Here is a 27,651-nt window from a genome sequence, read left to right on the forward strand (position 1 = left end):
CAAGTCCAAGTCTTTTCTCTTTGAACGCCTAAATTCTTTGAAGTAACCTGAAAGTATATTCAAAAGCGTCCAACTTTTTGAAACATCTTGGTATGTCTGAGAGCCAAATTTTCCCTCCAAATGTTTGTTTACTTTTCTCCCTAATTTTCTTCTTTCCTTGTAAGGTAATTTTAAGTGCCCACACAAGAAAATTAAGATTTTTTTGATTGCTAGATTTCCATAAATTTTGCATTTTTGTCAATTTTTTAAAATATAAATTGCGTCAACTGTGTTTCAGCTGAAGACAGCTTTTCATTTTCTAGTCATTTTAACTATAAATAAAGTTTAAAGCCAACTACCGGACCAAATGTTACCAAACTTGGGAATCGTGTAAAATAGGTTATGAGGATTTATTTTCCGCAGAAAAAAAAAAAAAAAAAAAAAATAGTTCAAAAACTCACTACCAGGGAAAAATCGGCACTGTATACAATATTGTTAAATGAAATAAGACACGAAGACATCTGTTTAAAATGCGTTTAATATTTTCCGACACGTGTTACAAAGCACGTTCAATGTAGCGTCCAGCATTTTTCGAAAGTAAGTTAAATCCTGTTACTGCATTCTCAACAGCAGCTCTTAGCATATCAGGAGGAATGTTACGGACATGTCAGTGTAACACATTTTTCATTTCTGCCAAATTGTTTAGATTATCACCATAAACAGTGCTTTTGAGATAACCTTATAGCCAAAAGTCACAGAGGTTGAGGTCTGGTGGGAAGAGGGGAAGTGTTGGCCTATAAGACTTTCATTCGTGAAATGTTGCCTAAGTAACTGTGCGACACATGTGAGGTGGGGCCCAGCCCTGCATAAAAATCGTAGTATCTAAAATGCCACGTTACTCCAGTTCATGTATCACGAAACATTTTAACATTGACTCTAAGTGAGCTGCAATCACAGTGGGCCAGCTGTCGACTGCTCTTCAGAGAAAAATGGTTCAGTTATAATACTAGCTGTCATTCAACACTAAACGGGGTGGAATGACTGCTATGCAATCGAATGCAGTAGGAGAATGCAATGGAACTAGATAGATAACATGAGGGATTTCTTTGGCCCAAATCGATTAAAAGCGTTTTTAATCAGTATCTTCATGTTTTAGTGCTGAATTCAGGCTTCAAAAATTACAAATTAGCGATCTGCAAGAAAACGCTTTCCAGATTGTACGCACTTGTGCGAGTGATTTGCGATCTCACATTTTCTAATCGCTAATTCGTGGTTTTCAGGGATGAATTTCTCACTTACACGGATGCCGCACTCGACTTTTATCGAATTTAACACCTTTAAATGGTAATTTGCCTACTTCAGAGTTTCTTAAGGGTATACAACATATTAAACCCGTGTAACAAAAGGTTAAGTTAGATTCCGACCCATATTTTGTTTAACAATATTACATACAGCGCCATTTCCCCTGGTGGTGAGGTTTCTAACTTTCTTTTTTTCGTGGAAAATAAATTCCCATGACATCCTTTACACGGTTACAAAGTTTGATAACATTTGATCCAGTAGTTTTCCTTTTATGACCGTTTCAAAGTGAAACTTTAATTATAACCACCCTGTATATTATTAAATTTTAATTTAAAGCTATGCGTTATACCATGCGTATGTATACCATGCGTAAGATTTTCGCTTTTATGGAAAAAATAAAGAATCGAAGCAAATATACTTAGGATATTAGACCAAAACTGAAAAAATTTCCCCTCCCTCCGAAAATAAAATATTGAAACTTCGACCATGAATTTATTGAATTATCGAAATATTCAATTTGACTTATCTTCTAAGTCCTAGTTCCGACAACAATTCCGTCAAAAATTCCGAATTACTGAAGCTGAAGTAAAAGGTTTAGTATATATTGACTGTATGTTAATAAAGTAATAAGAGTGTAACAAAAGATAGATTATAGAATTTATGCTGATGCAACTATTTGTCTGAATGCACAACATGTAATGGAAGAGAAGGCTTGTAGAGATCTGCTTTTGACATGCCTCTAAAAGTAGATATCATACTCCTTTTGTCTCTTCAATGTCAAAAAACTTTCCTTTGAGAGCCTTTAGTTTTGGGGAGGAAAAAATCATAAGAAGACAAATTTGAAGAACATGCAGGACAATTGAGTACACATACTTATTTTCGGAGCACAAGCGGTTCTCCGATTGGTTATTGAATAATGAAAAGATGCATTGCCATGCAATACAAAATATTTGGAATACGTTTTCTGACTGAAAACGTAAGATTAAAAGTCATCTGCTTCATTCACAGCCATTTACAAGTCAACTACTCGGGCAATTGCAGAATCTTTTGATCCTAAGCTTGTAAGGCCCACCAGCGGCCGAGCGGTAAAGACACTGAACACTGGTAGTTCGGTCCGAGGTTCAAATCACGCGAACAGGCTGGCTGCATGGGCGTTTTCGTGGTTTCCCCCATGTGTAACGTGTATACGAGCCAGTTTCCCTTAGAAAGTCCTCCACGAAGGCATTCCTACCTTTAGGCAGATAGCCCTCGTGTGCTTTGCCATAATTGAATAACCCATAACCCAACCCTAAGCTTGTAAGACAAACCTAATATCACTGGATTTAAACACTTCTTTAATCTTCCGAGAACGTTCCTTCTTTACCTCATATTCCATGAATATTAAGTGAATACAATTATTGCAAAAGAAATTGAATATTCATTTGCACCACGGCTTGGTAGTTTACTAACGAGTTAACAAAAATTCTGCTTTTGTGTCTAAGAATACAACAATATTTTAAATATTTACAAATAAAATATTAAATTGGAGATTTAATTGGAGCCTCACCAGTTGCCTCGCATTTGAAGATTGTTAAATACTAATTGTTTGTTGCGAAGTCTAACCCAGGCTGCATGGTTGGCTTTCATAGTTTTCTAGGTTCTCTTTACAAAGGTTCTCTATGAAAGCATCTTAATCAAATAGCTCCCATGTTCTTTCTATGTTCAAATAACCAACTAACCTAGTTTAAGCGCGATTTCCAAGGGAAGTTACTAGCAAAACCCGAATACTCATTAAAAATCATGTAGCTTGCCAATCGGGAGTAACATGAAAGATCCTGCGCCAATAATTGAATTGCTGTTAGGGTATGCTGTGTCTAAATTTAGATGGTCATCCCTTAATTAAATAGCCCACCAGCGGCCGAGCGGTAAAGACGCTGATCACTGGTATTCGGTCCGAGGTTCGAATCCCGCGAACGGGCTGGCCGCATTGACGTTTTCGTGGTTTTCCCCATGTGTAACGTGTATACCAGCCAGTTTACCTTAGAAAGTCCTCCACGAAGGCATCCCTCCCTTTAGGCAGATAGCCCTCGTGTGCTTTGCCATAATTAAATAATCCAATCCAATCCTTAATTAAATATAATTGATTTGTAACTTCTACTAGAACTGACGGTAAGAATTGAAGTGCAAATAAATAATATTGTGTGCAATCTTGATTAATATAAAATTTAAAATATTTGCATAGAAAAATATTTGCATTCAGACAGAAAGTTTTCTGAAATATTTGCAATTATTTTATAAGAAGGATTTATTAATAACCTTAATAATTACTTATTATATTACTGATGATTAAGATTCAGTTCTTGACAATTACATTCTAAATTAGAATTTTAAGGATATAATGAAAATACGCTACACACAAAAATACATTTTAGGATAAAAATCGCTTGATTTTTTAAGTTTTAAAACTTCTTAAATTCATTTAATAAACATCGTATCCTCATTGTGAATTGAATCCAGAATGTTGAGTGGCGTTTATATAATTATTCTTACTTGTCCACAGAATCTGTTGACTTATCCAGTCATTAAGTAGCTGCAGATCATTTCTACATAACCATTGAACTTCCATTAATTCAGTCTCTAGAGGGCTGTATGTTTATATCATAATTTGGCTTTTATAAAAATTATTATTCTAAATATTATGTTTCTATAAAAATATACTGTGCTTTAAAAATGTGGATGATAGTATCAGCCACTTCAAAAGCAACAGTTTGTTTAGAAATAAATTATGCAGTTAATGTCATAAAATTCAAATAAATATCAAACAAAAATTCTCAGTTTTAGACAATTCGATCTAAATGAAGTAAAGTAGCAGACGATAAAACGCCGAAGGTAAAAATTTACTCTTACAAAAATTTACTCTTATTTTTTTAAAAAAAGGAAGATAGAGAGAAATTTTTAAAAAATAGTTAAAAATTTGAATAATATCATCTATATTTAAAAAAAATAGCTTTTCATATAGTATTAATAAATATTTATTAAGCATCATTGAGGGAAAAAATGTCATATAATTAATTCTTCGTAAAATTTTACTTGAAATTCAAGGTTAAAAATAGCTGTGGCAATTCACTGTAACAAAAATCCATAGACCACATTTGGCGTTATTATCGCTCAAAAAAAAGATGTCATATTTCAAAACTCGAAAATATGTAAATTCGTGTATATCTTAGAAAATTTTGAATAAAAAAGTCTAATTTTTTGCAGATATGCTTAAAAATACACCTACTTTAAGATGATGGTAAAACTTTTATAGGTTATAATTCAAAATTGTTTTCGAAAAATTTATAAAAATTATTTAAAAATAGAAATTTAAAACATAAAACACAAAAAATGGTTAAATTTTATTTGGAATGAACCTAAATTTCGAAATGGAGAGAAAAAATCAAAAAAGTTTAATAAAAAAAGAGATATTAATAAATATTTGCCAAATTCAATTAACATTGAGGAGCTAAAACTTTGAGAGCTAATATTTTAAAAACTACTGGTACGATTTTTACAAAACTTGGTATTCTGGCATAATTTGAGACGTAGAATCGAAATGTGGAAAAAAATTGGTATGTTATTTCAGAAAAAGTACGATTTTGTGTCAAAATACCTATGTTAGAATAGTGCTATATATAAATCTAATATATATTAAGTCGCGCTTTCCAGACATGAAGAACGCAATTTGAATTTTGTCAATCGGCCCAGTAGATCGGGAGATATAGGACTGTCCCCTTTTTTTTTTTTTTTTTTTTTGAGCAGTGTACAAAACTGGGAAGATGAAGAAATAACATTCTTATATCTTAGCTTTCAATATTCTATCCTTCCAAGCTTGCTTGATTGCTTTTAAAAAATTCATCTTCTGAAATACTGTTTGGTACTATCCGGTTTCGAGGGCCGTAAAAAATCGACAAACTATTGTTGATGCCAGTGCTGCCAAAAGTAACTGCGGCAACCGTAATGCAAGAAAGGAAGTATAATAGTAAATAACTATCTAAATATTGATGTTTTAATTTAGATGAAAGGTTAATTTCATATAATATTTCGCTACCGAGTTATCGCTAAAGCATAATGTCATCTCATTGGTTGTTCAAACATAATTTTCTATAATGAATGATGCCTTTTCTTTGAAAACATTCTCGGTAAAGTGCAGAATCACCCGCTTATTTGTTTGGCGCTTTTTACAAGGGTAAAAACAATTGGAATTTTGTCAATTTTCTTTTACTTTTTAAGTGACAATAGGTCGATGTGTACTTAGATAAAGTCAAGGGTGTGCACAGTGCCATTTTTGTGCAATTCTGGGATTTTTTTTTTTTTTAAGTGAAAATAAGTCGATGTGTACATGGATACCAAGTATGTGCAATTCTTAAAAACGTGTCAAGCAGTGGGTGAGTCTGCCTGCTACCCAAAATTCTATCGCAGACTTTTCATCATAGGCAATTCCCAAATTGTTAAATCCATAGGATATCAAAAAAGGAATTAAAAATTAAACTAGTATTTCAATGGCGTCTTAAGAAATATAGAACTATATAAACTTATGCAATCTGAAATCAGGGCGTACGCTAGATTTGGCACGCTGTTAAATGGGTGTGTTTGCTAGATTTGGCGCTTTCGCATGTACAATTTCGCTGCAATTTTTTTACGGCCCTCAAAATGGAATGGTACCTACTGTTTAAGTCTTTAGTTATAATTTTCTGAATTTCTTGGATTTTTTTTAATTGCTTGGATGTGAGATTTCACTTTGAGAAAGAAGGTTATCTGCAGGTGCCAAATCTACTGAACAAGAGAGGTGAATGAAAACTATGACATTTTTCTTTGCTAAAACTGTTTTACGGAACAATAGCTGTATGAGGCCACATTGTTGTGCAACAAATACCGGTCATTTAGTTCAGCCTTTTTTTAGGCTTCTGTTCTGCTATCAAGAGGCCCAGTGGCACAGTGGCTAGCGCATTGCACAGCAGCACCACAGGTCCAATGCATGATCCCCGGGATGGGCAAGGTCGACTCAGCCTTTCATCCCTTGATTTCCATACCTTGGGTTGATAAAATGAGTACCAAGTTCACTTGAGGACTAAACACTGGGGGTCCTGCGACATGCTGACCACTTGTTCAGGGCATATGCTTACGCACCATGGGACCCACGGTCAAGAAAGCAGATTTGGGAGCACTGCCGGCCTTGGCCCACTAGGGCTGCTTGCCTGCTAGAGCTGTTGCCCCACTGAGTTTAGTTTAGTTTAGTTTAGTTCTGCTATCAATGCTAACAAATTTTTCGACATCTTACATAACAGTTTTGTGAGCAGTGTCTTTACTGAAGATAAGCTTATATGTCATCATTTGAAGAGACAGGTGATAACTTTTCAGTAACAAGTGTGGAATCTTTTCAATATTTCCATCATTCAAAACTATGAAGAATGACTATACCTGGATCCATTAATAATATCTTCACATTCATCATGAAATCATACATACCAAGAAATGATGATGGATAATGTTAATGCTTGATCCCTCTACCATTTACATATCATTTCACGTATTTATGTATTAGTCCATCAACTAAAAAGGTTGGCTACCATCGAACCACAAAAGTTGGCAGAGATCCTGTCAGTCATTCCTGTAGAATTCTGAAGGAATTCCTCTTTATTTAATAAACAAAGAGTATTTGACCAACTTTGTTTTTGCACTTGGTAAAAGGTCTTTTGTCGACTTCTACTATTTTGTTAGGTCTTTCAATTTTACTGGAATCTTTATTTAAAACACTATAAGTAATAACTTTCCCCAGATTACTGTTCCAATTTATTTACTGATGACTGTCACCCATAGCCAGCTGTTCTTTTCTCCATTCAACAGATGTTAATTATTTCAATCAGCTGTAAATGAACTAAATTCCAGTCACAAATGCAGTTCTGCAACCCTTGAACCATGTTGCTTTACAAATGGATATTCTGTTGTCACAATTTTCACACTGCATCGCCATTATTTCTGTTTTGAAAAAGTTCTACTTTAGAGTGTGAATGCATTTTTCTAGGAAGACAAATCTGAGCTCCAATGCTTCTGGTCAATAAGCAGCTATGTTGCTACTTAGTAAGATACATTAAATAAGACTAAAATTAAATGAACATGCTAGCAAGTTAAATCAAACAATACCTTCACTTTCCTTGGATTCATTTAATGGATAGGTCTCATCATCATTAGAAAAAATTTCAGATTTACAACACTTTGAAAAGCTCTACTTCGTGATTTTGTGATGCAGTATTACACCTATTCTAGGTATTATTATTTTTATTTCCAATGACAACTGGGCATTTTTATTTCCAACAAAATAACTTACAAAATTAGAGATAATAAGAACAATAGATAATTCTAATTATTATAATATAATTAATAAGTGTATACATTTCCTTAACAGTTCTCTAGATCACTTTTCTCATCATGGAATATTTTTTAGCTCTAAAAATATTAAAGAATACTAAGGTAAATTTGGGAGTTAAATTATAATAAAGGAAAACATAGAGATATTAAATAAACAAAATAAATGTTTGCTTAAACTTCTATATACAAATTACAATATTCAATACATAACTAATGATATTTTCAACTGAAAGGGTTCAGATTTTAAGAGTTGCCCAAAAGGGCTCTTTTAAAATTTAATATGGTTTATTATAAAAAATTATCAATAAAGATAAGCCAGGTGGAATAGCAAAACATTTTATAGGATACTAGATAAATTTATATTTAGAACTAACATATGAACATTATATATCTTCTATACATTTGAAAGATGAGAAAATATATAACATAATTTTATAAAAATATTTAATGTTTTTAAGACATATCATGAATGAAATGCATTTCAATTTAAATCAACCAGTGTGAAAAATTAACAAAAAAAAAAAAAAAAAAAAAAAAAAAAATCCAAAAAAAACCACATTTGTCCCTTTTAAATAGCTCTTAAATACGATGACTTGGTGAATGAAAGTTGCAAAGTTGGCAATGGTTCTCTGCATTATAACTTGAAGAGCCTTTACTGCATAGTTAGAAAAATGACACTCGAAGACAGACTTGTAATAGAAACAAATGTTGATCAATAAAGAATAGGAGACTGGCAGCAGAGGCACATTAAAATCTTCATTTTATTTTCAGTAAACATAGTGCACCCACAAACAACTTGACACATTATTTTTGCCCATTTCCATTAATTTCTTTGCAGCAACTTTGATAACTTTGCAGCAAGAAGAAAGTAGCAGACAGCATTTGAGCTAGGCCGAAGAGTAGCAAGCATGTGTGTTATATTCAGGGTGAATTCAGACCAAGTTAGTTTTGGTTCTCAATGCATTTTGAGAGGATAATTAGTACTGCTGTAAAATTATTATTGGCTGTTTGAGTTTTAGTTCCATTTACATCATCAGAATTATGCAGGAGTCATATGACATGGATTAACCTTAATCCATTACTATTTTTACAATAAAGAGAGGAAATTAATTTACTTTGCTAATTTAAATTATAATTTATCTTTTATGTATTTTTTTATTTATTTATTTTTCTTACATATATATAGGGTCTAGGACTTTTTGCTGTCGGCATTTCACTGTCAAGACATATTCTTCTTTACATGACTGTATTTTTTCTTGCTGTACACGCATTTTAAATTTATTTAGTATAATAATTCCGGGCTCTACTCTTATATCGCCCTAAGATCACCAAATGTGGCGATATGTGTTCTGCGCTGGTTTTTGGTGCGATTGCGTGTTGTATGGCAACCCTGTTGACGTTGAAAACTCTTTTCCTGGAGTGGTTTAATTGCTTGATGGTTCGTGTCGTGTGTGTTTTGAAATGGCCTATGTTGCTACGAGAGACGTGGTTGCAAGAGGGCGGAGATTATTTTTAGTGGCTGTGCATGATAGAAGTAACGAAACGCTGATGCAATGTATTAAAGAGTGGACTAAGCCTTGTACAACTATATTTGGGATAGCTGGAAATCTTACAAGGATTTATGAAAAGAAGGTTTTGAACATTTATTTGTGAACCATAGTATGAATTTTGTGGATAGCAAGTCTGGCTGTCATATAAATACCATAGAGAGTACGTGGGGACATGTTAAAACTACGTTCTGCTGTCCCTAGAAACATCTATTATGGTAAGTGCATTTTATTTTTTTGTTTTTATTTATTTAATTTATTGTTGTTATGATAATTTATTAAAGCAATATGTGCATAGTTCATAGATTCCTTCGCTGCCTATATTGTGCAAGTTGTAGATGTTTTTTAAGTTAAAACATATCGCTGTGTACATGGATTCTTATCAAATATTTTTGGTTAGAAACTTTGTGTTTTTGCTATCTAAATTTTTTGTTTTTGTTTAGGATTCTTAGCTTAAATTTTGTGTTTAAAACGTGGTTTTTGCATGTGCGAAAACCGTGTTTTTGAGACATTTTAGGCTTAAAGTTTGAAATGTACACAAAAAATTTAGATAGTAATATGGCACCGTGGATTTTCTCACCAAACAGTTTTGGTGAGAAATTTGGCGACCTGCGGGCGCATATAAGAGTAGTTCCGAATTCCATTTACCTTTAGTATACTTAATAAAGGTTGCTTTTAATATACATAGTTCAAGTATGAGGTATAAAGAAATGAAACATAGAAAATTATATCAATATCAAAGAGAACTGGGGTTAAACTTCTGATATAACAGAAGTTATATTATCAATTTTAAAAGTATGTGGTTATAATACTTACATGAGTTGTCAAAATATTTTTAAATTTTAATTGGCTAGTTCAGAGAAATCACTCATGCAAACAGAAAATTCACATTTTTATGAAATCTGAATGGAAAACGGAATGACTTTGGAATCTTGTCAGCACCTTACTCTCTTAAAATTAATATGTCATGTGTAACGGTGTATTTGTATGAAACTGTACACAAAATCTGTAAAATGTTTATCAAATTAAATTAAACAGTTTATAGTTTTCCTTACTGTCTATGCAAAATCTTTCAAATTTGAATAGTTCCTTTTAAAATCTTCCTTAAAATTCTTTCTATATTTCTCTTTTGCACTCCGGGTAAGCGTACATTCATTGATGAAGTGCCTGGTGCCCTAAACTTATCACATATTAAGCATTTAACCATAAGTGAGCATTTAACTAAACATAGTTATTAATTTAAATCAATTTAATATAATACGGCAAGATATAATACAGTCATATAAAGAAAAATATGTCTTGACGGCGAAGTGACCATGTCGAATAGTCCCATTCCCCATATATATACAGTCAAAAGTCGTTAATTCGGACACCCATAATTCGGAATGATCTATAATCCGGACATAAAAACTAAAAACTTTCTGCGCATGCGCCGCGTTGACACATGCGCAGAGGCGTTCACGCGTGCGCGTAAGACCTTTTACGACTGCGCATATGAGTGTGCGCAAGTGCAGAATACGTTTTTGCATGCGCATTTTATGTATAATGGACGTATAAGCTAAAATTATCTAATTATCTATTTCAGTTAATGTTGATGATTGCGTTGTTCCTTAATTTTCGAATTGCATCCGGCTTATTATTTTTTGCAGACTGTAAGAGCAATTTTATAAAAGTAAGCTTAAACTTTCGATTATATCAAATAGAATTTCCGATATATATTTGTTAATATGTAAAGGATCTAAAGCGAAAGTGTGTTTTGAAATCCGAAATCTGTTTATCAATTTCACGCTGCTCGGCGGCGGGCGCGTAATGAATTGGAAGTTGATTTGTCAGCACTATCCTTATCTTCAGCGCAGATGTTTTTATTTTATTTGGCTTATAATTCCTTACCAAATGTAGTATTTCATCTCGATATGCTCCGTCTTTGATATGATTTAAAACAAGTTCCTCGTCATTATAATTCGCTTCCGATAGCGAAGAAAAGTGACAGAGGTTATTGAAAACAAAAAAATTTCGATTGACAAATTAGTCAGTGTTCTTGACACAGCAATTATAGGACTTGAACGACGGAACTTTGTAACTGAACAAGAAATTATGTCTGTTTAATAGAATTAAAGAGAAAGTATTATCACATGAAACGAAGCAAAACTTAAACAACTTACATTGAAAGAAATGTTTAATAAAGTAAACAAATAAATATTAAGCTTTTTCTTTTTGCAAATTTTGATACCCTTTAGATCATAATTGTTCTTTATTTCATAAATTATGGTTTCATATTTTTAATTTTAGAATTTCTTGGCTTCTTTCTTATACTTCAGAGTTAGCTGCAATCCCAAGATTGGGATCAACATGTAAAGAACAGAAAGTGTGTGTAGAGCAGCAAAATAGCAATAAACAGTTACATGTTACATTATCATGCATTTGCTTACACACCTGAATTCATACACAGGCAGGGGCAAGCTGCAAAGAATAACACTTTATTTGATGCAATTTTAAATGTGACTCCCAGTTAGTACCCGACAGAAATAAAAAAGTTTTATTGCTAAAGGACGCGAAGAGATCTCAGTATAATGGCAGGTATCAAATAACCAAGTAGTACTGCTGTAAGTCTAAAAATATATATAAAAGTTTACCAATATCTCTCTCTGCAATAATTATTTGGTGCAAGTTCTGCTTAGAAACTTCACATATATAAGCCATCAATTCAGTGGCATCCACTTTTTGAAGGCCCCACTTGTTAGCCAACTCAGAGTAGCTAGGGAAAAAAAAATGAATTAAGTGAATTTCATAGACTGGTGACTCAATTATTTACGAAAAAAATTACAGATTCTAATTTAATTTTAATGAAAGGCATTTCAAATACTCAAGTATTTGCATAACTCAATCCCTCAAGAAGGCAAAATTATCTTTTCCAATTGCTCACTAATACCACTTTTTATTGCTTTAATTCTCTTTATTTTAGCACACATGAAGATTAGAAAGACCTCTTTGTTTAATCTACAAATGCACAAATAGAAAATGAGAAATTCAATAAAACTGATATTATCAAAGCTACCAACCTTAAAATATGAAAGACTGAAAAGTTTTTAAAACTGTGCAAAATAACTTGAAAAGGACAACACAATGACAAATTTGACTCAATGCATCATTCGGAGCTAGTTATAATAAGATTCTGAATTAAAATATATTCCCTTAATTAAAATTTTATTCATCATTTTAAATTTAAATTTCATTTCGTTTCAGGATAATTTTGTTTGATCTTACACCTTAAAATTTATGATGAAAATTCAAGAATGAAAGAAAATTTTTATTTACCAACTTGTTTTTAAAAACAATAAAAAATAAAAGTAATAATCAATATGCATATAACAGACTGGATAAATTTAGAAATATACCCATATACAGATTTAAAGCAAAATAAAATCCGACTGGAAGAACATACCAATATAAAAATTAAAATTAAGACAAAAAAAAAAAAAAAAAAAAAACATTAAATTAGCAAACATTTTATATAAAACTCTATCAGTTCCAAAGGCAAAAAGCCACAGGTCCTTCTTCACAGAAAACAAAAATTTGCTTGGTACTTTTTGGTTATCCTCATCCCCACATTTAAGTTGTGACCTTGTTGGTGACTTTGGAGAGCATTCACAAACTCGCTGGTGATAACTGGAGAGAAACACTTATCTGTGTGCTTTTGCTTCTATTTCAATGGTGCATCCAGCACTGCTAATTTTTTACATTCTTTTCCCATACAAGACATGCACACTTTTTGAAATTTTGCAGTGTTGTTCTATAAATAACATAGCTATCTATACTTGCTAAAGAAAAACCAGAGAACTGCATGAACTTGGAACCAAAATGCTAAAATGAAAGGGGAAAAAACAGATGTATGTTGCTTTTGCGCGCACTGCATTATGCTCTAAAGACACTGTTTCTTCAACTGTGTTCGCAGAACCCCGGGATTCTATGAAGATCACTCAAAGGTTCCATGAAATGAAACACCCACTAAACTAAAAAATAGATTCTCAACCAAATATCTTCTAGGAGAAGAAGTAAAGGTTCTCCAAAGAAAATACGGCTCTGCCAGACAGAGCACACATATTTTATATGTCCTGAAGCTTATTTTACAGGTTCAATCCATCCACATTCAGCAGCTTTCTGCACATGTGTGATATTATTACGAGAAATCAACAAACCCACATGCCAGCAAAAAAGTATTCAGCAGATTTTTTGTCCATATTGTTGGCATGTTTAATAATTACTTTCTGTATCATATTTGTTATCATGTATTGATTTTTATGCTAATTTTTTAAAGCTATGGTCAGTTAATTATAATGCATTTCTGCGATTTCAATTTATTTGGAGGTTCTTTTAATTATGTTTAATAATTTTTAAATTTCAGTTAGTTAAACGTAATTATTTTTTTCATTTTAACTGTAAAGCGCTAAATATGGATTTGTATAAAATTCAGTATTTATTATGTGGTACATATTTTTTCTTTTTTAAACTGCATGTCTTTCATTATAGAACTGTACGTACGGACTGATTAAAACCATGCTTACAAAAATTTGATTCAATGAATTATTTATGAAATTTCTTCTCAAGTTTTGGTAATAGCTATTGATTTCATTCCCAAGATAAGCAGTTTGTCTCATGTTAATATATATAATAAAAGTATTGAATATTTTATGAAGCCAAAAGAATAAAATCAGTCACAGTGTCATTCTTTAAAAGGCTTTTAATATGTAATTTGGTATTTGTAGTTTAAGTGCAATGGTTTTGGACCTTGGTTAAACTTTCCTCTTGCGTTTAATAATGGGCATTTCAAATAACTGTATAAAAAAATTATGACTAGAGAAGAATAAAAACTTGCTATTTTTTAAGATGCTTAAAATCATTATGCATATAATTATGTATGATATTACCATTATGTATCATTAAGTATAAAAACTGCAGAATTATGAATAAATATGATTAACTTAAAATGCAATTTTCGTATATGCTTTTAATATTTAGTATTATGCTCATAGGAAAACAATTAAAAATAGCATTTATAAATTAATTGCTGATTAATAATAAATAATAATGAACTACAGTTAAATATATAAATTTGTATATACAAAATATATATTTAATTTTAGTTCATTTATTTGCCAAATTCATGTTAATAAACATTTTTAAAAAGTCAGTGTATTATTAACTCAATAAATTAAAATAAATACTACACACAGACTACAAATAAACTTTTGAAATGAGTTGTTGTGTGTCATACTTTCTTGTTTTAAGCATTTATATACTGAATTGCTTCTGATTTTTAAGTTTTAAAACCCAGAAATTATTGTATTAATAGTGTGTTTGTATTTGATATTTCACTGTTAACCATTTATTATTATTTATCATTGAAAGGTAGATGTCACATCATTTTTAAAATTTTGTTGCAGGATGGAAAGGTGGCTTAAAAAAGGTCTCTAAAGAGTTCTACTGCAGAATTTGATTCTTCAGTTTTGGACTTAATAACTAGGTGTTTTGCTAAAGATGGTGATGGTGATGACAGCTCTACAAATATATATTTACAAATCACAAATATACAAAAATTACAAATATATACAAGTAATCAAGCCAGAGCAGCTATTAAAAAACTCGGGATGTACAATGAAAGTTATATGTCTTTTAGGATTCATGAACAAAAATGATAATCCTCAGAGTGCAGCAAAGTTTTCCCAAACAGCACTATTGCTCCAGCTAAAATGCGTAAGTATTTGGAATCGGGTTATGAAAACTTTAAAAACAAAGCTGTTCAATTCTTTATTCAAAAAAGTGACAAACTCTTAAAATTAAAAAGTTTTATGACCCAAACCCCAAAAAGATAAATGAAAAAGCAACTAAGGCTTCATACTTAGCTATCAGCTCAACACAGTGAAACGTACTCATTTGCAGAAAATCTTATTAAATCTTCTACTATAAAGATCATAAGATGTATGTTAGATGACAGATCAGCAAAATAAATTGCCAAGATCGCACTTCCAAATGATATGGTAGCTCAGCACATCATAGATTTAGCAGAGAATATGAAGAATGAATTGTTAGATATCAGCACGAAAACATATTACTGGAAGATCTTCTGTTCTGTAAATCTCTACCAACATGTACTACTGAAGTGGAAATATTTCACTTCCTCAATTCTTTTCTTAAAGAGAACCAAATATCATGGGACTGCTATATTGATATGTGTACCTATGGAGCAAAGGCAATGTAATGTGTCTATAAAGTTCATTAAAAACATTGGCAAAAACTGTTCTAGTAGCCACTGCCTAATCCATAGACAGGCACTTGCTGAAAAAAATGTCTCCTAGTTATAAAATTGTTCTTGATGAGGTTGTAAAAATGATTAACTTTATAAAATCTTGACCACTAAATAATCTTTTATTGAAAATACTTTGTGAACAAATTTAGCTTACTGATAAATTATCATCTACCATCTTTAAATTTGATCGCTAATAATTGAGATGTGCTTTTCAAAGTACTGTAGATAATTATATCATGTTCTTGACCAGCTTGCCAGATTGATGTGCTATCCATTACATCACAAAAGCATCTACGAAAAATGTGCTAAATTTTTATATTCCCTTTCTTTTTAGCTAAAGATACCAGAGACAATACTTGCTGATGCCAACCAACCAGTCTTTGTGATGACTGTATAATTTGAAGAGACAGAAATGCAAATAAGAAAGTAAATTTTGAAGTAAGATGTAAATAAATATTTGAATAATTTAAAAAATCATTTTTATATGCTTTTTACCCTTATGTTCTTTTTATATAAAATTAAACTATATCTAACATACATTTCTCTACAAAAATCAAAAACAAATTAATTGCTTTTGTGTGCTTTTTAAAATTTATATTCGTTGATTTTTCCTTTTGTTAGACTAATGATGAATCTTGGTTTTAATGTGGTATTTGGGTAAAATGTAACTGAAGCATGCAATTGCAACTACATTGTAATTGCAAATAGAGTACTTCTTTGTTCTAGTGGTCCCCAAGATGGAATCACCAGTCAACCAAGATATCTTCCCAAAATCTGGCTGTATGTTTTTATATCTCGAAACATGATCATATATTAACATCGGCTGCACGTTCTTATACCTTTTCATGCAATCGTACATTAGCATCGTGTTGCACTTTTGCTCTCGCTGGCTGTTTTTATTATTATTCATTATTGACGAAATTTTCAAATTCGAAAAAAAATTATTTTAAATATATTTTTTATTTAAAAATATATCCATTTTTGTGAATATTACTTTAAAAATCTTTAGTTTACCAAGTAATGAGGTGGATATTATAACATTTTTTCAAAAAAGAGGTATTTTACCTGAGGAACGAGGATGTGATAATGGCCAAGACATGAAAAACGATGAAACCGTTATGAGGTGCAATGTTAAAAGGTGCAAAAAGAAGAAAGCCTCCATATTGGAAATTGGTTCAGTGGTTCCAGGCTATCATTTGTCACAACTATTAGATAATGTATTCTTGGGCAGAGACATTGATGTCCATGAAATGATGTAACAAACAGCTTAATATGCATTAAAGTGCTGAAATTGGCTGCAGCAATTACAAGAAAGAAGTGTGTTTCCTACATCTGATGCACAGATTCAATGGCCGAATAGGAGGCGCCCATAAAATAGTTGAAATCAATGAAAGTTTGTTTGTTTAACATAAGAACAATAGAAGCAGAGTACTCACAAAACAGTAGATATTTGGAAGAATATGCCAGGAAGATAGTGTATGCTTTGTCGTTCCAATTTAAAATAAAGATAATGGTACACTTATGGAGAAAATTATTCAACATGTGGAAGATGGATCAATGATCTGGAAGCGATACGAAATGACGCAACTTGAAAAAGTTAGCTGCAGTCCCTTTACAGTTCACTTAAACCATAAGTGTAATTTCGTAGACCCAACAACAATGGGCATTCACATGCAAAATGTAAAGAAAGAATGTGTGGTTTAGCCAAGTGGTTTAATAAAAAACAATGGAGCACTGCTCGGCATCACCTCGAATCATATCTTTCAGAATTTATGTGGAGACAGTATATAGGAGAAAATTATGTTTTGATGAATTGTTGAAAGCACTTTCTGAATTATGGCCTTGTAATAAAGACCCTAAAAAATATTCTCAGGAAACGACATGTGAGTATTATTGTTATTATTATATATATTGTGTTTTTATTTTTACATTCACGATTCATGAGCTTGGTGAAATGATAGCTGAGATCCTGGCACAAATCTAAAATCGCCAAATATGGTTGGGGGCCACTATAACAAAGAAGTACTGTAATTAGATTATACAATTATTTTGTAATTGCAATTCTGATGTAGTTATAATTATACTGTAGTTGTGGAATCTGATCTAATGTAATTACAGTCACACTATAATCATAATTAAAAAGTAATTGCATAATCTTAATTATGATTACCATGTAACTGCAATTATGTATTTTAATTAAAATTACAATTGATTATAATTGTAACTGCAATAGGTAATTACAATTATGTAAGTAGGAAATTAACTGCTCCTGGTAATTTCTGTAATGACTGTAATTGAAAATTACAGCAAATGACAGCGGTTAAACAATACAAAGTGATAACCACATAAGAAAATTATTAGTATATTCTATCATACTACACCTTGTAATAGCAACATAAATTATTAATGAATTCTTTGTTAAATATGACATATATTTTCAGGAATTTTTTTAACTAAATTTAGTTAAAGCAGGATGTATTATGTACTTACAGGAAATAATTTTGGATGTTTCATGTAAAAATAAATATGTACAACTTAGCTAAACAAATATGTGTATTAATGATATGTGGATTTGTATAAGGGAAAGAAAACAAAGACTGTATGGCTACGGACTGAGATGCTTTTGTGAAGCATTTATTAAGGAAATTTATCCATTTTTGCACTACACAATAAATCATGAAAACTTCATTTAACCTTCTCACTTGCATTCCATTTCTTTACCTTAGCTAGCAGAAACATGACTGATCCATTATCACCCTGCTTAACTGCTTTGTGCACCAAACTTTTCAATAACGCTATTAAATGCAACTTAGTTTATTATTAAATGCAACACATATTTTCAATAAATTAACATTAAAAACATTATTTACTTACAAGTAACTGTATTTTTATGATATATTTTCCACAGCTTCAGGTAAAAATAAACAAGCAAAATTTTTAAGCCAAGATTTAAACAAGGGTCAAAATAATAGTGTTAGCGATTTTATTGCACAGCCATTAGTGAATGTTGAATGAAAAAAAAAAAAAAAATTGCCTCATATTCCATCTGAGACCATCTTGCATAATTATTGAACTCCAACTTGCAGTAATGATATTAACTATGAAATAGGCTTTCACTAAAACCAATATTTTCAATAACTAGTTAAAAACATGTTATTTTTTACTGGTGGTTGCATCAACTTGAACTAGTTTCCAAAGCTTCAGGCAGAAATAAACAAGCATAATATTATTACGAAGAAGTCTCTGAAGTCTCAGTTGCTGCCTGAAAAATGCATTTTAATATCCAAGAAAGTCTTGAATTAATCTGAGTACTGCAAATTCAACTAATGGTATTAACTATGAATTAGGCCTTTATTAAACACAAAGCATACGTAAGTTTTGCTGTAGAAGAATTGCTAATGCAAGAAATATTTCAGATGAAAATAAATAAGTGTACATTTGATAACTCTCTGACACCAGCTTGGGCTTAATTTCCAAAAACTGCCATGAGAAAGAGGTATTTTTTTTTTTTTTTTTTTTATTTTAATGCCAAAATATTCCTGATACTTTACTTTATCCAGGATTTAAGCACCTTTAATATATTACCTTAATTTCTTGGACATATTTCAAAATGCACGTATATACACATTTTTACACACATCACAAAAAATCTTCTAGGCTATATATATATACAAGAGGTGATCAAATGAAAAGGTACGAAACGACATGGTGGGTACAAATGTAGACTTTATTCAAAATATACACCATAGGCCTGAGCACAACGATCCCACTGATGAAACCACAGGATTCCTTGTTCCCAGAATTCCTGTGGTCGTGACGAGACCCAGTCCTTCACAGCGTCTTTGAGTACGTCGTCTGAGAAGCGCTTCCCTTTCAGGTGTTTCTTCAGTGGACCAAACACATGGAAATTGCAGGGTGACATGTCTGGACTGTAGGACGGATGGTCCAACGTCTCCCACTTGAACTTGGCCAGTTCCATGTGTGTGACTCTGGAGAGACGTGTGGACACGCGTTATCATGGAGCAGAACCACGCCCTCCGGAGCAGCCCAGGTCTTTTATTCTTGATGGACCTGCATAGATGTCGGAATGTCTCACAGTACACATCGGAGATAATGGTTTTTCTGTACTCGAGGAATTCCACAAGTAGCGGACCTTGAACGTCGAAAAAAGACGGTGAGCAACACCTTGCCTGCTGACGGCACGGCTTTGAACTTTTTAGCAGGAGGTGACGACGCATGCTTCCACTGCATGCTGTCCCGCTTTGTCTCTGGCTCATAGTGATGGCAGCACGTCTCATCACCTGTGACGATCCGCTTCATGAAAGCGGGGTCTTCCTGATACCGAAACAGATGTTGCAGTACTAGCCCCATACGCAGTTCCTTTTGCTGGCCGGTGAGCTGCTTCGGAACCGAAGCGGCACACACCTTCCGTTATTGCAACCTGTTGTGAACGATAGTCCACATGGTTCCATAGCTGCCATCCACCTTCACCGCAAACATTCGCAATGTCACATGCCGATCACTTCTCACTAGGTGGTCCACCTTGTCGATGAGATCGCTCGTGATGACAGTGTTTGCCTGGCCTGGTCTCGGATCATCACCCACACTCTCACGGCCTGCACAAAAACGGGCACTCCATTTCCTGACAGATTTGTCAGACACATTTCTCCCCATAAACTGTCACCATCCGGCAATGAATAGCTGCCGGTTTCTCACCTTCTGCTGTCAGAAATCGGACGAAACCTCGCTCCTCCCCGGTCATCAAATTTTGCAACGCGAACGCCATCCTGTCCTCATATGGACTGCTGCATCATTTGGACGCCACTTTTGATAAGAGCTTTTGCTCTCTCCTGTGCATGCAGGCACCCGCTCATGCTCCGATCCCAATCAGAGACTCCAATCGCATCCCGAGATGTCTCGTTATGTTCTCCTATGGCGGAATATGCAAATATTTAGCTGTTACCTTTTTACGTCGTTTCGTACCTTTTCATTTGATCACCCCTTGTATATATACGGCCTTGTCAGTCAGAGGGTTAAGCAAAAGTACAAGTTGGTTGTTTATTTAATTCAGCGTGACAAAGTATATAAAGATAACGATGTCTTCATGGCATACTTTCTATGAAAGCTGGTTTATATTCATGGAATGAAAACCACGAAGATACCAAAACATCTCGATTGTTCACCAGAATTCAAACCTGGATCGGTCTACCACTATTAAAAAAGAGTCTTTATTGTTTGGTTACTGCTAATCTACAACTTAAAAATTGCATTGAGTTATAATGCAATTCTAAATACCATTTGTTATGACTGTAATTATAGCTGCATTAATTATACTTTTAACAATAAAATTAACTACAAAAAATCACCAACTTTGTTCAGGTAATAATAGACAATTAAATTTTAAAAGATAAATGAAAGATCTTACACTTTCCCGAATGATAGTGTTTTGAGAAACTGCTATATGCAAGGGCATATGAATGTTTAATTAAGATCTATGTTTCTGCCTTTTCTGAAGAAAATTATTTGTATCTAGTTGTTAAAAACAGCGTGAAATCCATGGTTTTTCAATATCTAAAGTTATGGTAGGTAATATTATCACAACAAAGAAGGGGGAAAATACGAAAGTTTGGCTTCACATACAAAATTTGTTCCAAATACATATCAAAGGAAAAACTGAATATTTTGAATGTTGCAAAGATCTTTAATATTAAAAAAATCCGTCAAAACAAAAGCACATTTAAATGCTCACTGTCAACAGCAAACAATGTGATTAATGTTGATCTGAATCTTAAAAAGGCAGAAAAGGCTAATGTTCACTGTTTTTCTCCACAACGTATTGCTGAATGCAGAACACATTGCAGAATGTGTATCCAGACAAAAATGGAAAAATATTGCCACAATAGATGAAACTTGGGTGAATTTAATTTACTATAATAAAAAGAGATCCATTTATTATCATCAAAGAGGAGAAAACAATCTTAAAAATATGGTTCAAAGAATCTAAAGAAAGTTTTTTAAAGGGACTTATGATTTTTCATATAACCACAAATTTTAAAAAAAAAAAAGAGTGGAGAAAAATATTAAGATCATATATTATCAGAAACATATTTTATACCCAATTTTCAAATATGAAATATCTTCTCTTTACCCACAGTGTCATCAATCAGTAGAACTGTATCAAGAAAAAGAGAGACACGTCAAAATCCACTGTTAATTTCTTGAAAAAAAAATGGAACAAGAAAATGGTATCTAGGCCACTTCACCCACATCTTTACCTATAAAATCTCCTGATGACCCATGGATTTTTGTGCTTTTGGACTTTTAAAACGCTGATTGTCCAAATGTCGACCTACAACCTTCCTTGGACTCTGGAAAGTTGTTCAAGAGGAACAGGATAAAGTACCTCTTCCGATACTGCAAAAGGCTGTCTTGGAAATTACGGTGGAGAAAGATAGTAAAGAATAAGAGTTATTATATACAACATTTAAAACTAAAAAAATTAGGTTATTCCTTAAATGCAGTGAAAATTATCTAAACAAATGTGTGAACAGCCTTTGTATAACTGCAGGTATAATTTTATTGTATGTGCAATTGTCATTACAATTATGTTGTAATTGAACTATCTGCAGTTATAATTACGTTGTAATTGTACGATTTATAGTTCAATAACATTGTAATTGTATAATTTATAACACAATTACATTGTAACTGAATTAATTGCAATTGCTGGGACTTACGATTACATTATACACTCATGTCCATAAATTAAGGATAATGCGAAATCAGGCAAAGGAAGAGTTAGAAGCAAAACAAATTTGACTTATTTGTAAAGATTATTTATTAAACAAAATGTAAAGAGCAATAAAAGATGCTATATGTTTGATATTATTAAAAAATTAGAAATTTTTTCTCCCTGGAGCAAATTAAAAAAAAAAAAAAAAAAACTATTTACAAAAAAACAATATTACATGGTTGGTATGATTGTTAATACATTGTATGTCTCCCAGACGATGCAATACAGTCCGTACAACGCCTAGGCATGCTGAGTATCAAATTATCAATCTGATCTTGGGGGATATTACACCACTCAAAAAGCAATGCTCTCCGAAGTTCCAGTAGACATGTAGGAGGAGACATGTAGGTTGACAGGCTGCAACTCCGGTAGACATGTAGGTTGACGGGCTGCAACTCATCGACCAAGCATGTCCCACACGTGCTCTACTGGATTCAAGTCTGGTGAGAATGCTGGCCAGTCCATACGGGTGATATCCTCCGATTGAAGGCATTCACTTACGATGTTTGCACGGTGAGGACGGGCGTTGTCATCCATAAACACAAATTGTGTGCCCATAGTGCCCCGAAACAAACGCACATGTTGTTCCAGAATGACGTCGCGACAGATTTGGCTTGTCATGGTTCCAATTTGAACATGCAGGTCAGTTCTGGAACCCAGAATAATTCCACCCCAAACGAGCACTCCTGCACCACCGTAACGGTGTCGTTCAATGATGTTTTCTTGGTGGTAACGGGTACCTGGAGCTCTCCATATGAAAGTCTGGCGAGAATCAGACTGCAAGCTAAACCTGGACTCGTTGGAAAACATCACACAAGCCCACTGTTGCAGTGTCCACAATGCATGCTCTCTACTCCAGGCTAACCGCAGGCGACAGTGAGTTGCAGTAAGTGGAATGATCCTGATAGGTCTACGAGCATATAGACCAATCTGCCCTAAACGTCTGTACACGGTCTGCCTTGAAATTTTCGTACCAGTGGCTGAAGAGAGCTGACGAGAAAGGTCTGAGGCTGTGCTCCGCCTGTTTCTTTTGGCACTAACTGCCACACACCGGTCCTCATTCGGCATTGTAACTCTGGGGCGACCTGTGCTGTAATGTCTACTCACATTAACATCATCTTGGAATCGTTGCCAAAGCCTGGAGATGACACTCTGGGCAATTCCAAGTTCATCTGATACTTCCAGTTGGGTACGCCCACATTCCAGACGGCCAATAATTCTACCACGTAAAAAATCCTCCAAATGCGTCGTTTGTGTTATAACTATTCGGTTATTGCACTGAAATGCTTATAAAGTGCCTGCGAACAATTTTACTTCTTTGCTTGTATTCCTTATATATCACTCTCTTACACTGTCGTCATTGTGACGTACCATCGGTGTCATCTGGTTACTTTCTGAAATTTGCATATGATTCTTGAAGATGTGTGTAGTGATTTTACAGGTGATATATTCATTTTAGAGTTTGATTTCCACGTGGCTCCGAATTATCCTTAATTTATGGACATGAGTGTAACTGAAGGATACTATTATAATGCAATTGTTTTGTATGTAATTACATTGTAATTCAATCATTAATCAATTATACTGTAAATAAATTATGCCCAACTCTGAACCATAGCCAACTCATGCATGTGCATACCATATACATGTTTCAGTACATATGGATTTACAAGTGTTATATCTAACAGTCATTTTACTGAGTAGTATTCACTGGCTGTAAAAATGTAAATAATGATCACTCAGATCTCTGTTTTTCCTAAAATTTCTTCTTTTTTAGAAAACTCTTTTTATTATTTATGAGCAGAACAGTACCTATAAGCCATTAAAATAGCCAAACAAATGTTTTTATTCAATTCAGAAAGTCCGCAGTGAGTTGCCAACTTTTTGTGGAATGTGAGTAATCAGAAAAGTACTGATTTTCTTCCTCTAAAAAAATTTTACTAGCATACATCGGGTACTACGATGTGTAGATTTCTGATCTGCTGTACAGTCAAAAGTCGTTAATCCGGACTCGTCGGGACTTCGGCGATTCCGGATTATAGATCATCAGTTTAAATCTCGTAAGATGGCATGCAGAAATTCTAAAATTAAAAATATGAAATCGTAATTTATGAAATAAAGAACAATTATGATCTAAAGGGTATCAAAATTTGCAAAAAGAAAAAGCTTAATATTTATTTGTTTACTTTAAACATTTCTTTCAATGTAAGTTGTTTAAGTTTTGCTTCGTTTCATGTGATAATACTTTCTCTTTAATTCTATTAAACAGACATAATTTCTTGTTCAGTTACAAAGTTCCGCTGTTCAAGTCCTATAATTGCTGTATCGAGAACACCGACTAATTTGTCAATCGAAATTTTTTCGTTTTCACTAACCTCTGTCACTTTCTTCGCTATCGGAAGCGAATTATAATGACGAGGAACTTGTTTTAAATCATATCAAGGACGGAGCACATCGAGATGAAATACTAATTTGGTAAGGAATTATAAGCCAAATAAAATAAAAACATCTGCCCTGAAGATAAGGATAGTGCTGACAGATCAACTTCCAATTCATTACGCGCCCTTCCCCCCGCCGAGCAGTGTGAAATTGATAAACAGATTTCGGATTTCAAAACATACTTTCGCTTTAGATCCTTTACATATTAACAAATATATATCGGAAATTCTATTTGATATAATCGAAAGTTTAAGCTTACTTTTATAAAATTGCTCTTACAGTCTGCAAAAAATAATAAGCCGGATCCAATTCGAAAATTAAGGAACAACGCAATCATCAACATTAACTGAAATAGATAATTAGATAATTTTAGCTTATACGTAAAACGCGTTATACATAAAACGCGCACGCGAAAACGTATTCTGCACTTGCGCACACTCATATGCGCAGTCGTAAAAGGTCTTACGTGCACGCGTAAACGCCTATGCGCATGTGTCAACGCGGCGCATGCGCAGAAAGTTTTTAGTTTTGAGGTCCAGATTATAGATCATTCCGAATTATGGGTGTCCGAATTAACGACTTTTGACTGTATTAATTTTTGTAAATAGTCACAATCAATTACAACTTTAATAATTAAAGATATTAAACTCACTTATAAGCAGCATAGCGTGAATATGATGTATTTTGCATGGGTAAAAACAAGGCATCTACATCACTGAACAAACTGTTATCACTATCCCAGACCCATACATTGTCACCATCATCACGTCCACTTGTAAACCACCTATTGAATAAATTAAGAACTCACAATATAAACTGCAACAAAAATTCCAGCATTTGGAAACTATAACACACATAAAAGTAACTATATTAGCAAGGTCTAGAAAAATTAAGTTTTCAAATACACTGTACTACAGCTTCTGTTAAAATGCAAATGTGATCAAAAATGAAATTAATAAGCTATATGCAGAACTCAGTGGAAAATAATTAATATATTAAAAATAAAAACTTTCAGGATCACTGCAACATAATAAATAAAAAATAATTTCTATTTACTTGCCTTCGATGTTGAGGATCATTTTCTCGTAGCCAACCAACTATAAAATAATGTTCTTCTAATGTATTTACAGCAACTAAATCAGTATTGTAACTTCTACATATATCTTGGGCTTCATCACGGGTCCTTAAAGGTGTTCTGGTGAACTTGTAGCATGAATCTGAGAAATCTATCCACTCTTTTGGACATGTCTGACATAATACTATAAAAAAATTCACAGTACTTAGACATAATAAGTAACTTTACGTTAATGCTAGTACACAACAGATGATGCGGGAGTCATGTTAACTCATTGAAGGAAACAAAACGTTAATTAGAAAGTGTTCACTCTACTGAGAATTTTTGACATACCTTCATTAAAGTTATAATACAAATTTATTTAATTCATGAAAAAATAGAATATTCATAATATTATTTAATGCATATTTGCATGTACAGGTGTATGCTATGTGACAAAGAACATATAGCATGGGAGGCAAACTCCATGTCAGCACGCGCTGCATTTTGGAATCCAGGAAAGTTCAAGAGCCGCAGCAAGATTCTCCAAAAGCTACAAGTCCATATTTAATGATTAATTTATTTTTAATAGCAGTGAAACAGGTTTCAAATCAAAAGAAACATCTGATTCCAAACATTTACTAAATGACAGTATGCCTTCAGATGATGTGATGATGCCTCGAAGAGAGTATAAATTGTGGTGCTTTTGTTTTCTCTAATTACAACTTGATGCGGTATAAAATACTCTTTCTCAGTTTTTAAATATACTGATTCTTCTAAGATATTTATCACAGCTTTGTAATACTCATGAAACTCTGAATTCTTCTTAAATCTGCATCACAGTGACTCAAATCATTTTTTTGCCACCTCAAAATAATTACGTGATTTCCTTGCATGCTCACTTCATGGCAGGCAAGCCATTGTTGTTTTTAAATTTTAAGGATTCTCCAAATGTTCTACAGGTTACATTACCATCTAAGCTGTGACTGTCAATACATTTATTAGAAATTCCCAAATTTTTCACCAATTCAGACATTGATTCAACTTACTTCTAATTTATATCAAATTCTGTATGACAATAAATGTTTCTGATGCATAACGTGTTTTTGTTACATTCGCAGATGTACAAACATTCAGACATTAATTTAACTTCTAACTTACTTCTAATTTGTATCAAATTCTGTACGATATTAAATGTTTCTGATGCATAACATGTTTTCGTTACACTCACAGATGACCCCCAATTTAGTTTATCTTGCTACAAAATGATTCAGAAATTCAGAAGACTTTTCCTCTAAAGCATCTACAAGCAAATCTAACTTTTAAAGTTTTTTTTATAAAATTGTTTTTCTTGAATCAGCACAAGATTTCTGTTTTATGTTTTTGAATAACATTATTAAGTTTCTTAAACTAACAAGAAATGAAATAAAATAATTACTTTCTTTTGGCCACTGAACAATTTTAGTTTATTATATTCCACACATATATTTTAACTGCAAAAGAGCTGCACCATTCGCCTGTGAGAAACACTTGTAGCTCGCAAGCCGTGCTATGTCCAGCCCTGATACATAGGAATGCATTTTCAATTTTTATATATTTTTCTCCTATAAACATTAGATACTCCTGAACTAGCCTTAAAGCTGTACTTTGTAAATCTATTATATTTCAGTTACAAATATGAGCAATTTGGGTAAAATCTGTGGAATATAATTTTAATATATTTTTGGTGACATCATGCCATCTAACATTCTTGATTGGATACTGCTTTACCTTATGAACACTTTTTTTTGTGATTTTTCAGTGGGGACACAGATAATCAGAACATAACACATTCTGGCTTAAAATA

At 32.9% G+C, this 27,651-nt stretch overlaps 1 protein-coding gene across 4 annotated transcripts in view; it reads right to left on the minus strand.

Annotated features, from left to right (window-relative positions):
• The window catches only part of Cont (Contactin), a 157,637-nt gene that overhangs the window by 118,930 nt on the left and 11,056 nt on the right, over nt 1–27,651 (minus strand). For all 4 annotated transcript variants that reach the window (XM_085811179.1, XM_085811180.1, XM_085811182.1 and 1 more), the window contains 3 exons: nt 25,812–26,010; nt 25,404–25,535; nt 11,849–11,970 (listed from right to left, as the gene is read on the minus strand). In XM_085811179.1, the coding sequence (XP_085667305.1) occupies nt 11,849–11,970; nt 25,404–25,535; nt 25,812–26,010 (453 nt within the window). The remainder of the gene's footprint in view (nt 1–11,848; nt 11,971–25,403; nt 25,536–25,811; nt 26,011–27,651) is intronic.

The sequence above is a fragment of the Stegodyphus dumicola genome, chromosome 2 (genome assembly GCF_044657685.1).
Source record: "Stegodyphus dumicola isolate Sdum_Otavi_A_Nest chromosome 2, ASM4465768v1".
NCBI lineage: Eukaryota > Metazoa > Arthropoda > Arachnida > Araneae > Eresidae > Stegodyphus > Stegodyphus dumicola.